We start from the raw sequence: 16,884 nt of genomic DNA, 5'->3' as shown, positions 1-16,884 counted from the left end.
ATGGTTAGGGTGCGGGTTTGGTTCGGGTTTACTGTTTAATGTCGGAGCACTGCGCTGTCGGAGGAATGCGCTGTCGGACTAACGTATTGCACCCACACAAAAGCCAGGGATGGACAAGAGACAAGGTGATGCTTGACATTGGAACATCCGAACATTCACTAGGGATTACTTTTGTGGGATGCTCCAGTCCAGAGTAAAGTCTCCCGAAGGCCTCTGCCTGCTGCCCTCCGACATTAGTAGCAACACATGGGCCAGATTTGAGAAAATCAACAAGGCAAATTAAGGGCCATGAAGAACGCAGGAATGTAGACAATGCTCTGATTAAAATGCACAACAGCCTGCAACATGCCTAAACCAAACACATTTCAACAACTACAAAGACAAAAAAAAAATGGGGCTAGCGGTATGGAGCCTTCTTGTGGCGGCCCTGTTCTCACTAATTTAACTGTACCACCCACTTCTCTACAATTGCTCATTCCTTTCTATTTTTCGTATTGTTATTTTCGAGCTGCCTTCCTTCCCGCGCTCGCGCGTCTTACTTGTATAAGTTTCTGTAGACTATGCAAATGTACCAGAGTCCAACAGGAGTGTGTAATCCAAGAACAGAACAGAACAAATGGGGTCTTGGTTATGCAGCACGTTAGCTATAGCGTCACCAAGGATTGTCCAATTTGATCTATTTTGTACTTGGGGACGTGTGTGTGTGTGTGTGTGTGTGTGTGTGTGTGTGTGTGTGTGTGCGTGTGCGTGTGTGTGTGCGTGTGCGTGTGCGCGTGCGTGCGTGCGTGCGAGAGAGAGAATGTGTGAATGTGTTCTTAAAGAGGTCTTCATCAGGATAGCATCCAGCTTCCTCCTCATCCTCTCCTCTGCACGTCTACATTGTCCAGTTTAACTCCAACTACAGATCTAGCCGTCCTCAACAGCTTGTTCAGGTTGTTGGCATTTATGTAGATGTTACCCCCCTACTCAACCCAAATCATGCCAGGAAGAGACCCCTCACAGCCCAACAGAGCTACCAGACCCCCTCACTGTAGGGGTCAAGCATGCAGGCCTGTACCGTTCTATTGATGTACTGTACACCACACATTCACTCACCCACTAGTGGACATTATTGGTGAAGGATGACTCATCTGACCATATAACCTTTCTCCACATCTCTGTCTATGGTTTTCTGCACCACTGAACTCTCTAATGTGCATTAGTGTTTGTAATGAGATGTGTATGCACTGCAACCCTACCAGAACATCTTACGCAGTCTGATCACATCCTGCATTTACATTCTCAGTCATCTGAGGAGGAGTTGCTCTTCTGTTGTTCTTACATTTCACACTATAAGCATCACTGTCATCCAATGTATGCTTTCCAACACAATTTACAATTAAATACGACTGATATCTTTCCCATAGATGGACATGCAGATGTCACTTTAGTCACTGTTCCTATTGAAACAGCAGCCAGTTGAGCAGACTTCTTTGTGACTGAAACTCCTGCCATCCATGACCCAATAATGAACCCTCTTTCACGTACATATTTTCTTGATCTAAAACTCCCAGTCCACTGGGCCTGCTCAGCATGTCTATATTTATGCCACAGAGCATGAGGATGCTAATTGCTTAATTGCATCATGCCTGCAGATTTGTTATGTTTCTCCACTCATTTATTCAGGTTTGAACCATATGATATCTTGCAACCCTATGCTGGGGTGTACATGCAGCTAGAATTGAAGATCTACAGGCCTGCAACGTGTCACGTGAGCTTGTAGATATGCTATGTTTGGAGATTTTGGTGTAGAGGGAAATACCAGTGGATCTAGTGGCCTGGGGGACCACAGTCACTAGGGTTTAAATGGTTAATTTGTCACTATATACCTGTATAAAGTACTGTAAATGAAGGTACATACGACCTCACTTAGAGTGAGGATCTTAAGAGTTAAACACTCCTGGCTTTTTCTCTGTGGTATATATTTTTGGGGTCTTTCTGCCGTTGCAAAAATTCATGATTTTCCAAATTAATTGAGAATTTCCAGGCGATGCTTCTGATCATTTGCAAGAAGGAAGAACAAGAACACTCATGAATATTTTAGCAGAGATAAAAGGTAGTTCTATTTCATACAGACAATCAAACTATCTGATTAATTATGCAGTAAAGAATCCAAATTAAAGCAACTAGACCATACCCGTCAGGGGATATGAGCACCCAATGTGCAATGTGGGTAATGTGCTGTGCACAGACAGTAGATCAGGGATGGAAAGTGACTTGGTACCTGCAACACTTGCAACACACACGCAGACTCCCGTCGCCTCGTCCTGGACCCACAGTGCACACACACAGTGCACACACACACACACACACACACACACACACACACACACACACACACACACACACACACACACACACACACACACACACACACACACACAACCGTAATACAGTATAGATCAGGTTAGGTGACACCATGACAACACTTGGTGGCATGACATAACATAGCCAACAGTAGAACTTGCTGCAGGGGTCTCTTGTTCATGGTAATACCGTGATTTTCAGGGATTTGCTCTGGGCAGAGAGTTGCAGGTTGCTGCCACTGATGCCGCCTCAGCAGGTGCACGGCTCAATCCTGCTGCGACGGGACATGATGGTTTAATTCCTAGTGAGGGAGGCTGACAGATGTTTATGCATAAATCACACAAGCTGTGAAGAAGCAGCAGCTCTCTCCTACACGCTCACGTTCACCACGTGCACTTAATTAGCCAGCCGTGAGTTCACACAGCAGTCAAGGTTCAGTGGAAATCATTCATCAATTAGAGGCTTTTTTTGTTTCCATTTTGCTGTTATAAAGGCTTGTAAAAGTCACAATGTGCCATGGAATCTGCTTTCATTGCTGGATGTCACGTTACGGCGCGTCAAGCCTTTAATGAGGAGAAATACGGGATGTGATGGTTTAATCGGCCTCCTCTTTTTGTATGCCAGCTGCAGTATGCCCTGCTTCAGGCTGTCACTGTTGTCCAACCTTCTTTCTGACACATTGATCTGGTAGTGATGGAGCCCTCAGAGGGAATAAGCTCCTCAACGCTGCTCAGTGGTGAGAGCTCATGCTAAAAGCCTCCTATGCTGTGACTTAAATTCTTAGACAGATGGAGGAATACGCTGACCGCTTACTGTGCTAAATCTTGATCAGTGTCTTAGCGACCAAAGAGAGCAAGTGAACGTTCCTGCTCATTGCTGAAATGAAGCAGAATTGATTATAATCTAATCTGTCAGTCTCAGCTGGTTTGTCATTCAGCCTGCTACTAATGCAATGTGGCTGGAAGCTCATCAGATGTGATTCTATGCTAAACTAAGTAGGATTATGAGGAAACTCCTTATGTCAGTTAACATTAGAGAGACAGACATTAACATTAGAGAGACAGACGAGAATGATGGCTTAAACTCAACAATCTGATAATATCCGTTGCTGCTGATACTGGATTGGCCAAGTCAAAATAATAAATACTTTTTAAAACAGACTACAGACTGAGTGCCTTGAAGTTTAACTGTATTCCTTATATCTTTGGTTGTCTCTCTTCAACATGGTTGGTTCCTCATAATCCACAACAATGCAATGCTCCTGTCAATGTTTTAATTGGTAATAAACATGTAAGGCTACATAAACATAAATGTTCCCTAGAATTGAAGGCTACAGCCACCAGAACACGCACGCACGCACTCACGCACGCACACACGCACTCTGTACTGCACAAGATTATTCATGTGTCATCGTTAAACAACATCAAAGTACTACACAGCTCAGAGACACACCCACACAAATCCTACACACTAAAATGCACACTACAAGTCCACCAAGCTTAACCTTTCATGATTTTCTTTATCCTGCCGGGATTATTGCACTGTCAGGTTTTGGTATCCAGCATCATTGTGAGGGTGAAATAAGCTCGCTCTCGCTCTCACTGAAGGACATAGCCATGAGTTTGTGAATGTAACCTTTACTGCATCTATTATATTTGTGTCCTTGTATGCTCTCTCTTGTGTGGACACAAATAAATTGGACGAGACATAATAGGTTGGATGGTGTTGTGAATGTGTTCTACTCCTCCATGGAGTGTGTGACATTATTCTCTCTCAGTGTATCAATGTTTATTCGGCAGCATTTCAACACACTCGTCCACCTGCTTATTCCATTTAATTTCCTACATTTTCACACCATGTTTGCCAAGCAGAGCTCTTTTCTGTTAACATCCGTGTGTGTGTGTGTGTGTGCTCCTTTATCACTAATTTCTTCAAATTATGTTTTAACTGGCCTTTTTTAATCTAATTTAATAAACATATTGCTTAGATATATCAGGGACTAATGAATATGTATGCATTTTTTGTATTATTTTACCTTTTAGCCATTATACATTTTACCTAAACATTGTTAATGTGCTGTGTGGTGGCCTCTTTTTAATAAACCTTACTGGGATTTCAGGCCCTCCTTTTTACTGGCTGTGGGAGGCTTGTCGGTGTGCTTTGACAATTTCTTTGGGTTCCGACAATTCCTTTGTACATGGCCAAATTTGCCACAGTACCAGCAACATAATTCAAACTTTACTTTGGTTTGTGACATGACACCCATTACATTTTTAACTGAGACACTTGGGTATAATTTACTGTTTAGAAGACGCTGTCTTTTTCTTTCTTTGTTCTTCAAGGGTCTTTATAATCTATTTCAGGTGCCAGCTACCCCCGGCCCTGTAGGTGAAGATACACATACTTTAATTTTTAACATGTATTAATCGCTCTCTGTCCTCAGGCTTCTTTCCACCCATGCAGTCTTAAAGCTGCTTTGGTTCAGCCACTCCTGAAGAAGCCGACACTGGATCCTTCAGTTTTAAATCATTGTAGACCAATCTCAAAGCTGTCGTTTTTATCCTTTTTTTTCTTTCTTTTAAATGGTATCCACCCAACTGGTCTTTGGGGAGTGTCAATCTGGGTTCTGTGCATGTCACAGTACATAAACAACACACAACTATCCTTCTCCCACACAACTATCCTTCTCCGTTCTCTACACTGGCTCCCCGTAGCAGCTCAGATCCAGTTTAAAACCCTGGTGCTAGCCTATAGGGCAGTAATCTGAGTTCCCAGAAGTTTTCGCCGGCTCGGCAAGGAACTTCTGGGCCAGAGCCCTGGGATTTGTGGGCGGGATGTAATTTACGCTCTGAATCTGAGCGGACACGCCTCTTACGGACACGCCTCTTGTCTGGAGCTGTGCAACTCGTGTAAAAAGTCCGACGAGAGGCAAACAGCAGTACACAACAATGGCGGCCGAAATTTCTCAAGGGGAAATTGCTTCCCGTCGATCCTATTTAGATGCAACACCCACTGCATTTGGATCCCGCCCCCTTTTCTTCATTGGCTGTTGATTTGAATCACAACGCAGTGGCCGCGCCCCCGCTGTCCAAACTCCGAGGCAATGCCTCCCAGACTAATAGGGCAGTGAAAGGAACAGCTCCTTCCTACCTCCGGGCTATGGTTGATGCCTACACCCCTGCCCGACCACTTCGGTCTGCCACCTCGGGGCGACTGATTGCCTCGTCACTCAAGGGTCCTTCTGGTCGATCGACACGGTCACGACTTTTTTCTGTTCTGGCCCCACAGTGGTGGAAACTTCCCACTGAAGTCAGAACAGCAGAGTCACTGCCCATCTTTCGCCGCAGGCTGAAAACCCACCTCTTCAGGAAACACTACCCTTCCTCTTTGTCTGGCTTACAGTACTTGTTGTTAACTAGTTGTACAAACTCTTGTTTTATTGTTGTACTGTTTTATTGGATCTTGTTTAGTCGATACACTTTTTGTATTAGCTTGTGCTCATTTGATTTTGCTATTTTGTCTCATCTGTTTAAGAAAGTAGGTAGCTGATATATAGCACTTTTACCTTAGCGCTAGGTATACTCTTGGTTGCTTGTTTTAGGAGGAAATGCACTTAAGACTTCTGGTGATTAGTAGTTTCGTTCCCTACCTATGTTGAATGCACTTATTGTAAGTCGCTTTGGATAAAAGCGTCTGCTAAATGACTGTAATGTAATGTAATGTAGCAAAGATCACCAATGATCTACTGCTCGCTGCCAACTCTGGTGATTGCTCAATGTTGATGCTTCTTCCTCAGCTCAGCTTTTGACACAGTTTTTTTTCTTCTTTATACATTTTCATCCCACGATTTTGTAACCCCTATTTTTTCACCCAGTGCCAATGCCTAAGCGTGTAATCCTGGGCACTACCTTCCCTCTGCCAACCTAGGGACGCCAGGGCCGAGCTCATGCCTCCTTCAATGCATGAGAGCCAACTGACCTTCTTATCACCTGACAGGGGAGAGTTTCCCTGGTTGGACGTAGCGCGTGGAAGGAACACGTTATTCCAACCAGTTCCCTTCCCCTCCATCAGGCGCCCTGGCTGGCCAGGGGGAGGCAGTATAGTGACCAGGATTACTGCATGTTTTTTGTGAGGGTACCTACCCTAGGAGACACGGGGAGAACATGCCCCACCTAGAGAACATGCCCCACGCGGAGGAGAGAACACGCCCCGTGCGGGAATCGAACCCAGGACCTTCTAGCTGTGAGGCGACAGCGCTACCGACTGCGTCACCGTGCCCCCTGCTTTTGACACAGTTGACCACTCAATGTTAATTCAGGTACTGGAGAAATGGGTAGCACTACATTGCAAGCTCGCAGTGCGACACAAAATTGCAGATAAGTATGACATAAGACTTAAGTGGTTAGTATAACTCAAACTATAAAATTCTGTAGTTGTAATGGATTATATGGATGGAGTAATGGAGTATAAAATAGCTCAACCTTTTTCAGTTTAAATGGAGTCTGTAAGTTAAAGTTCTCCATACAACTGGCCAGTCTGTTGGTACTTTGCACTCCTGCATCATTCTTGAGTATATCCACTTATGAGTGGGACGTCCTCGTGACAGATGCCCGTGCGTTGGTTCCCACAGCACCAATTTGCTGGCTGGCAGTTCTTGATGTCTTTGGCAGTGTCCTGCTAGTCTCATTCTCCTGGCCGCTATTTTCTCGCTCACCCTTGGCTTTCCCTCATACAGGATCTTGTTGGTAACTTGTGTACTCTTGCTGATGTTTAGTATTGCACGCAACATTCTGGTGTAGCACCCATCTAGAGACTTCTGCAGGGTTGGCTTCAGGGTCCAGCATTCACTGCCATATAGGAGAAAAGACTACTTTTGCATAGAAGAAGCTGAGTATGTTTTGACGGGGGAGGTTGGAGTTCTATACACTGGTCATGCCGTTCAGGGCCCTCCATGCAAGTGCCTTCCTCACTTTAAGAACTTGCTCAGATGAGTTGACCCATGAGCCCAGGTACTTGAAGTCCTTGACTTCCTTCTGCACAGAGCTTTAGGCACTGGGATGATGTTGGAGAGAGACCATATTTCAGGCTGCTTGTTGTGCAGTAGAGCAAGGTTGCAAAACTCTAGGATGAGGTCATCGAGATCACAGTTCTTTAAGACATCTGGGGGTATGCCATCTGGCCCAGCACTTTTGCCCTGTCTCACTGTGGATTTCGCCCTGGCAAGCTCACTGGCTGTGAGGGGACCATCATTGATGTGCAGGTTCTGGAGGAATGCAGGTATATTTTCCTCAGCTCCTTCCGCTGTTGTGCCCAGCAGCCTTTGGAAGTGGTTTAACCAGGTCGTCCCCCTCTCCTGTCCCTCTACATGTCCCTCCTTTGTCCTCTTCCGCCCAGTCATCTCCTTGATGACTCTCCAGGCCTCCCCATATTGCTTTTCACCCTGCACTGTCTGTACTCTACACACACTCTCCATCAGTTCCTCCCCTTTGATGGTGTCGTAGGTACTGAAGAGAAACTGTTTGGCTTCATTCAGTGCCCCACGTCTCTCCACGTTTGGTTCACGCACAAAGTTGAGGCATGCTTCCTCCACCCTACCCTGTGCCGCTACGACCTCCGGATGTCTGAGCCGGTGAGCCGGGTCCAACGCGCTAAGTCCATAATAGTCCCATGGGCGCGCCTCGCCGTTTGTACCACCAGGTCCCTGCGGTGCTTTGGCGGCGTACTGTACCTTAACTTAACGCCCGTAGAGGGGTGCTTAAGAGTGGGTCCACGGGACCGCCTGGAGAGCCGGGTTGGGGGCTCCCTGGGCCGGGTCGAGGCCTCCCCGGGGGTCCCTGGCTGGAGAGGCCTGACCCGACCGGCAGACTGGCCGGGTTAAGCCTCTGGAGCCAGGGACCCCCGGGGGTCCCCGGTCCACCTCCGCGCCCAGGGACGGCTGTCGGACTGGTGGGCTTTCGGAGCAGCGGGCCGTCGGAGCTGCACCACGTAGCCATCTAGCCAACCCAACAAAAGGCACCACGTATACAAACCAATCAGAGGCAGCTTAGGGCGGGTCATTGCGAAAAGTAAACATGAAACGGGTCTGTGTCAGCGCCTCAATAATGCCGTGACTGAAATTTCCATCTGAAGCGGGAGGTCAAACGGTAGGTAACCACCTCATTTTTACAAACACATTATTTTTTACAAATATTTTTATTTTGATGAAGTCAACGGTGGGTGACTACATGAGACTTAACGTTACACAGGCTGCTGGTGAGCAGCATACAGGTTGCTGCGGTGGGTTTAACAACAAACAACCGTGTCCGTGACTAATAGCAGTGTTAGTTAAATCACTGGTTCTCAAACTGTGGGTCGGACTAGGGTTTAAGATTTTCCGGGAAATATCAAATTTGTAGCTGTCCTGCTTCTCCAGCTCGGAAAGGATAAACTTGAAAATGGCATCTGCCTTCAGAAGATTTGCTCCTCTATCGCACATTTTTTTTACTCCCATCTTCAAGGGTTTCACGCAATTTCCTGAAGGCTGGTTAACTCATCATCTTTGACAATCAGCACTGGCTGGACGTCAATCAGTGCTTTGGAAACGGGGCGATGCAGCATAATATAACGGTCCACCATGTCACTCATACTGTCCCACCTTGTGCGACAGTCTAGATGGAGCTTCAATTCTTTTCCCAAATCTTCTTTGACGTAAGCCTGTAGTATCTCGTTGGAACGAGGAGACCTTTGGAAATGTCTGGCAATCTTTCGAACCTGCGTGGGATAGTTGTACTATTAATAGGTGAAAATAGCAAACAATTCATTACATTAATATGGGTCTAATATAGGCTGACGTGAGTGAGAAAATAATAAAACATGTTTGGTGCGGTGTGTAACAACGTTAGTTAAACATAATCACCTTGTCCACAGAGCTCTGTAAATTCACTCTGGATAGACGCTGCTCCTCCACAATTTCTTCAGAGCCTGTCTCGTCATCATCATCACTCGTATCATCATTTGCATCCTGGGCCGTTCTTTTTTGTGTAGAGTATATCCATAACGGCCAGGTGGATGGCGTGGCAATAGCACAGCTGGTGTTCAGCGAGGGCCAGTTTTCCATACTTCACCATCACAGAGGCTCCGTCGGTGGTGGCACACACGATGTGGTCATCCATGTTAAGGGAATAGATTGCAAGTTTATCATTCATAAGCTCAACCACTCTCTCGGACGTCATGCTTCCCTCAATCCGGAAAACCCCCAGGTTCCAATGGTCGTCCTCAGTGTGCAGGTTAATGTTCATAAATCGCTTGTTTTGCAGGGAGGTATATTCATCCATTGTAAGCGAGAAACGAACACCCGTGTTGCGTATCATCATTTTAAAGGCATCGACCAGATGGCTCTGTTGCTCCGCCGCAAAGGCCTGCACCTTCTGCGCTATCAAGTCTGGGTTTGTTGGCAACTTGTGGCCGTCATTCTCCAGGGCATGTCGGAGATATGCACTCTTTGCTATAGCGTTGAATAAAAATCCATCCAGCGCGGCAAGCTCGGCCAGAATCGCATTGAGTGGTTTCTTTGCACTGAAGTAGGAGTCGAGTTTCATTTGTTTGCCAGGAGGCCCAGCGTCGCTTGTCTCACGGCTCTCGCCAGCTCCGCTGCCTGACCTGTGGGTGGCCATGTGTCTAGCCAAACCACTGGTTGACCCTCCACTGCACTTTAATTTTTTTTGCAGGTATTGCATTTAGCCTCTCCGTTATTTATTTTAGTAAAATCCTTCCACACAGCTGAGCCTGAAGGAGCCGCCATGCTCGCACGGTTGGCGAGGATGGTGTTCACTCTCCATTCCGACATCTCACCACTCCGACTAGTGGCTTCCGCGTGCGGTTAGGGTTAGGGTTAGGGTTAGGTATAGGGTTCGTCAACGTCGGAAAGGCGACATGTCGGAAAGGAGAAATGCACCCGGCGAGGATATTGTGGTGGCAGGCAGCATAATTGCCAATTGTTTCCGTGCTGTATCTGTCCGCAGCCTTTCTACAATTCATAGTAATTTCTAACAAGAAAAAAAAACGTAAATAACCTCGGGATTCCCGGGATTCCCGCATCCCGGGAATCCCGGTGTTAAACCCTAGTCGGGACCCACGGGGCCTAGGGGGGCCCCCACGTGATTATTGTTTTGGGGGGGGTCCCCAGATGACAGTAAAGTGACATTTTTAAGACCTTTTTAATACCAAAAGAATAAAAATAATTGAAATGAAAAAATATCATTACTGCATCAAAAGTAATCAACAAACAATACTATAGATAGTATATAAAATGGTCAAATTGTCAAATAATATAAGAAATAGGCAAACTTTGTGGAAATAGCTGATCTACAAGCTCACAACGCCTTGCAACGCAAAGTGCTGTGAACTTGTAGATCTGCTATGTTCACAATATTTATCTGTGGAACAGAGTCAAACTAAATTGGATGCCTTGTCAGGGTGGGGGGGATCCCCCAGTTCAACTATGATTTTTTTTTTTTGGGGGGGGGGTAATGGCCTGAAAAGGTTGAGAACCACTGAGTAAAATCATCACGTATTTGCGTGTATGAGCTAATGGATACTTACTATGAGCTAAGGGAATTCAAATTAGGAGGAGACAAAAGGAGGAAAAAACAAGGCAACAACGGTGAACCACAAAAACACGGCAGAGAACCAACAAAACCAAGAATCACAGCAAAACAGGAAAACAAAAACAAAACTTAACTTTAGAAAGCTATCTGGGGCGCACAGGCTTCACGGGGCAGTCCAGGAGATAATGGCCCGAGATGCCACAGTACAGGCAGAGGCCCCGCCGGAGCCGCCGCTCGCGCTTGCCAGGGGACTTTCGTCCGTGGTCCCCGGCGGTGGGCGGCCCCGGCGGGACCCGCTTCACAGGAGAAGAAGCAGGATCAGGATGGCGAGGTCACGGCCCGGCCGGGGACTGACGGCGGGCCTCCCTCGTCCGATCCAGACGGCGGGCCTCCCTCGTCCGATCCAGACGGCGGGCCACCCCCGCGGACGGGGACCTCTCACGGTGAGCTCCAGGACGGGGAGAGGGACGGTGATCAACAGAAGCGGCCCCCGGCGATGGCCTCTCTCCCTCTCGCGGGGGAGGCGACGGCTGTCCCCCAACGACGACCTCTGACGATGGACACCCGCTCTCTTGCGGGAGATAGGACGACGGTTCCCCAGAGGCGACACCTGGCGGCGAGCTCTCCCGCGGGACGGAGGACAGGCACGAGCCCACTCCTGTGGGCCCCGCCGAGGAGGAGGACGACACCTTGGGCACCAGGCTTGGCCCAGAGTCAGAAGCTCCGGAGGAGCCGCCCCACGTGCCGGGAGCTCCCACCTCCACGGCGTTGGAGCAGATCGTCTCCACCGCCACCCGTGCAAGCTGGGACGCCTCCCCTGACTCGAGCATCCGCTCCCACATACTTTGGACCTGGTACAAGATCGAGGTTTGGTCGCCGGCCAGGGTCGCCTCCAGATGTAGCATCCGCGTCTCCAAACGCACCAGGGTGTCTAAGATGGCATCGAGGCAGCCTTCCAGGCCAGGCGGACGTGAACTTCCCCGCCCGGCTGGCTACTCACGGGGGCTCCAGCCCCCGTACCGCGCTCCCCTGGGTCCATTATGGTATTATGATACTGTCACGATGTGACACGGGTGGAAAAACGGAACCCAAGAGCAGAGTCGGACACAGCGGAATTAAGGTGGTGACTGAGACTTTACTTAATATAAAAAAACAAACAGTGGAAACCCCTCAAACACGAGGGAAACAAGGGATCAAGTCACGACACAGGGAGAACACACAAATCAGACCAAACTACGCTGTGACAACGATTATCATAATACACTGAGGCAGGTAAGTCTTTATTTTTTTTAATTAATTTTTATCCCACAATTTTGTAACCCTATTTTTTACACCCAGTGCCAATCTCTATGTAATCCTGGGCACTACACTCCCTCTGCCAACCTAGGGAGGCCAGGGCCGAGCTCATGCCTCCTTCAATGTATGAGAGCCAACTGACCTTCTTATCACCTGACAGGGGAGAGTTTCCCTGGTTGGACGTAGCGCGTGGAAGGAACACGTTATTCCAACCAGTTCCCTTCCCCTCCATCAGGCGCCCCGGCTGGCCAGGGGGAGGCAGTATAGTGACCAGGATTACTGCATGTTTTTGTGAGGGTACCTACCCTCACAGGTAAGTCTTTAAATAGAACTCAGAGTCATTAGCCCAAAGGCCTACAGCCGGGCGAGCCGCGCGTTCGCAGCAGAAACTAGATTCAGTAAGGAGGAGGGAGCGGGGCCAAGGAGAGGTAGCACCCAAATCATGTCCATGTCCATGTCCATGTCTCTCTCTCTCCCTTTCTCTCTCTCTCTCTCTCTCCGTCTCTCTCTCTCCATCTCTCCGTCTCTCTCTCTCTCTCTCTCTCTCTCTCTCTCTCTCTCTCTCTCTCTCTCTCTCTCTCTCTCTCTCTCTCTCCTCTATTGTTGGATTGGTCGCCATAGTTACTCACTAAATATTGGGGAGTCCTAGTCACTATGGTTACCACTGTGAGTCAGACCACGTCACTAAATACCTGGAACTCCATATTTGGAGCTAACTGACATATCTACGTCTGACATCATAGAATTTTTGGGCATGACTGACATTATCACTCCATATATGGGTATGTCCGACTCATAGTAATGAGTGGGATGGGATGACACATGCACCGTAGCCAAAAGGAAAGGGAATCTCAGAGATAGATTCAGATTCAATTATCGATATCCAGAGTCTCCAACAATCTCCAAGACTCAACTCTTCAACATAGATTTAATCAAGATTACATTTTGAAGACTAAAATCTATCTTCAAGACTAAAATCTGCAAGACCTTTAACCAATTCCACTGGTTCACTGGTTAAGTTCTTAACAGCATCCCAGCAGTGGGAGCCCAGTTATTATTTAACTACATTTTACAGGAGTCTTGCAGAGAAGACAAGCATCCATGAAGTGATGTTTTGCTAGATGAAGTTGCAGAGACTATTGTGCGCCTCAGGGAGAATTACATGGTTAAGCCATGGTGGTGTACGTGGGCTGGTAACTTCTGCTTCCAACCCAAAGGTGTGTATTGTTGGAGGTGGTCCAGCAGGTTTCTACACTGCCCAGCACCTGATCAAGACCCGGCGAGATGTGGAGGTGGACATCTATGAACGACTTCCCGTCCCTTTTGGCCTGGTCAGGTTTGGGGTGGCCCCTGACCATCCTGAAGTCAAGAACGTCATCAACACCTTTACACACATAGCACAGCACACCCGCTGTACTTTCTATGGCAATGTGAACGTGGGGCATGACGTGAGTGTGGGTGAACTGCAGGAAGCTTATCATGCAGTCATCCTGAGCTATGGGGCAGAGGGAAACAGGAGAATGGGGGTGCCAGGAGAAGGTCTTGCTGGTGTATACTCTGCCAAAGATTTTGTGGGCTGGTACAATGGACTACCTGCTAACAGCCAGTTGAACCCAAGTTTAAGCAATGAAACGGCTGTTATTATTGGACATGGAAATGTGGCTTTGGATATAGCAAGAATATTGCTGTCTCCCATTGACATTTTAAAAAAGACTGATATCACTCAGCACGCCCTGGATGCCCTTGCACAGAGCAGGGTCCACAGGGTGCTGCTCATGGGCAGGAGAGGGCCCATGCAAGTATCCTTCACAATTAAGGAGCTTAGAGAAATGGTGAATCTGCCCGGCACCAGACCTGAGATGGTGCCTGCCGAGTTTGAGGGCATTGCAGAGGCTCTTAAAGAGGCGCAGAGGCCAAGGAAGCGTCTGACAGAGCTGATGCTTAAGACCGCCCTGGAGCCCCCTGGAGAGAGGGAGCAGGAGATATGCAGTGTTTGGGGTTTACGCTTCTTCAGGAGTCCCGTCGAGGTCCTACCCTCCTCCTCCGACCTCACCAGAGCAGCTGCCATCCGATTGGCTGTCAACAGACTTGAAGGGTCAGGTGATGGAGTGTGTGCAGTGCCCACAGGCAAGGTAGAGGATGTAGCTTGCGGCTTGATCATCAGTAGCATCGGCTACAAGAGCCTCCCCATTGACTCGTCAGTGCCCTTTGACCCCCACAAGGCCATTATCCCCAACACCATGGGCCGTGTCCAGCAGGCTACAGGTCTGTACTGTAGTGGATGGCTGAAAACAGGTCCCACCGGAGTGATAGCCACCACTGGTATCGACAGCATCGATACGGCACGCACCCTTCTGGATGACATTGCCTCAGGAACCCTGGATGTGTCTGCTGCCAAGTCAGGCTCACAGGTAATCAGTGTCCTGCTTGAGAAGAGAGGAGTGAAGCCTGTGACGTTCTCAGATTGGGAGAAGATTGACAAAGAGGAGATTAAGAGGGGAGAAGCAATGGGGAAACCCCGGGAAAAACTGCTGGAAGTGGTGGACATGCTTCAGGTGGCCACAAAATAACATAAGCCAGCACACATGGTTTTGTATAATTTGTATCTTATCTTATCTTATCTTATCTTATCTTATCTTATCTAACTACTATAATTGACAAAATCTCCGAAGTTCTAACCGGGATTTGCAAGCAAAGGATCACTCCACATGCCTCCAAGACCTGCCACAGGCTGTTGATCAGAGCTATGGCTATTATTTAGGCATCTTACCCCACCTCGATCAGTGATCAGACCCTCAGCCTGCTCTGGCAGGTTGCCATAACAACCAGATACAGGAAGTTTGACTTCTTTATCACATGACCGAGGTTGGGACTAGAGGTTAGGGACGCAAAGGGGAGGAGAGAAGAGGAGAGGAGAGGCCAGAGAGGCCGGAGTTCGCATGACGTGTGTGCAGAGCCATGACTAGGCCGGCAAAGGCCGCCGTCCTGGTTCATAAATATCTCTTACAAAGCCATCCCACGGAAAAGAAAACCATCTTTGGGCCTTCGGACCCGAGACGCCAAGCGCAAGCGTTTGCTTCATGCAGGAGAACATCTAAACGCAACACACCGTGAAAGCAAGAGCGTAAAGCTTAAAAGGACCACAAAAAAGGACAGAGACTTCAGAAGAGCATGGACACCTCCACACCAACTCACACACCAACTATGTATAGCGTCTGCAATTCATGCTATGCTGTCATGTTCCCTTGGGAAACATCAAAAGGTCCTGTTAGTAAGAAGTCCTTCCGTGACTGTTGCCAGTATGGAAAGATCCAACTCCAACCCCCCCCCCTCTTAAACTACAATCTCTCTTTGACAGGGTCAGTGACCGTGTACACTATACATGATATAGTTTTGATTTAGTTTAGTTTTTTTTGTATATTATTATAAGTGGAAGATACATGTGTGTGTGTGTGTGTGTGTGTGTGTGTGTGTGTGCGTGTGTGTGCGTGTGTATCTACCTTACAATTTGAATCCTGCGCCATGTCGGTTGTCAGTATGTACGTTGTATGTACGTTGCACCGAATATGGACACAACGCCAGTGTGACGTAATCTCACGACAGCATGACATCACGATGAGACGGTCGTCCCGAATATGGACACAACATGAGCGTGACGTCAGAGGTCCGTGCTCACAGGTCTGCCATGCCAGGTGTGAGTAATCACAAAGTGGGTTTTGGTCATTGCAGAGGTCATGCACGTCACCTGTTTGTCAAGTGGGTATTTTCATAGCCTGGCGTGGATTTAGGGGAGCACAAAACTCTCTCTCACACTGTGAGGTGCCGGTAATGTGGCAGACGCCGCGTCACGCTAGACGTTCGGGCCGCGTAGCGGCCCGAACTTCTAGTGTATATATATATATATATATATATATATATATATATATGTATGTATGTATGTATGTATGTATGTATGTATGTATGTATGTATGTATGTATGTATGTATGTATGTATGTATGTATGTATGTTATGTATGTATGTATGTATGTATGTATGTATGTATGTATGTATATATATATATATATATATAGTGTTTGCACTTTCTCCCTTTCTCCCGAAGCGGGTGCTCGGAGAAGTATAGTGGAGTAGAAGTAAAAGTATAGACAATTGGAAATACTCCAGTAAAGTAAAAGTACCTCAAACTTGTACTTAAGTATAGTACTTGAGTAAATGCACTTAGTTACTTTCCACCACTGCTTACTACAGAGAGAGCTAAAAGTTGCTGTGTTGATTAAATGCTACTTTCTCGTTACCTTTGTGACTGAATAAGGCTATATGGTTATGTGGAGGGCTAATTTGCTAAAGGGGATGGGGGGGGGGGGGGGGACATGCTTCTGCTTTTGATATCCCCCCTGGTGATGAAAATTCATTGTAATCTTGTTTTTTCACTGACTGGGGAAATGGAGTTATGTTTCTTATTGACAGAAAATGTGATGACTTACAATAATAACATGTTATATAATTATAGTTAATATATACAGTGCATCTACCTTACAATTTGAATCCTGCGCCATGTCGGTTGTCAGTATGTACGTTGTAACGTTGTATGTAGCCAGTGTGACGTAATCTGACATCACGATGACATCACGATGAGACGGTCGTCCCGAATCTATATAT

General features: G+C 47.4%; 1 protein-coding gene across 1 annotated transcript; it reads left to right on the top strand.

The window, feature by feature from the left end:
- Window positions 1-13,348: 13,348 nt before the first annotated feature.
- LOC311061603 (NADPH:adrenodoxin oxidoreductase, mitochondrial-like) lies at window positions 13,349-14,797 on the top strand (the record flags this gene model as incomplete). The annotated part of the gene is made up of 1 exon (XM_084080287.1): window positions 13,349-14,797. One exon carries the CDS (start codon window positions 13,349-13,351, stop codon window positions 14,795-14,797), a length of 1,449 nt encoding a protein of 482 aa, XP_083936413.1.
- Between the last annotated feature and the right edge of the window lie 2,087 nt (window positions 14,798-16,884).

The sequence above is a fragment of the Gymnoscopelus microlampas genome (assembly GCF_963454915.1).
Source record: "Gymnoscopelus microlampas genome assembly, chromosome: 15".
NCBI lineage: Eukaryota > Metazoa > Chordata > Actinopteri > Myctophiformes > Myctophidae > Gymnoscopelus > Gymnoscopelus microlampas.
Note: the sequence above shows the minus strand (reverse complement) of the source record. Positions and strands in the feature narration are given on the sequence as shown.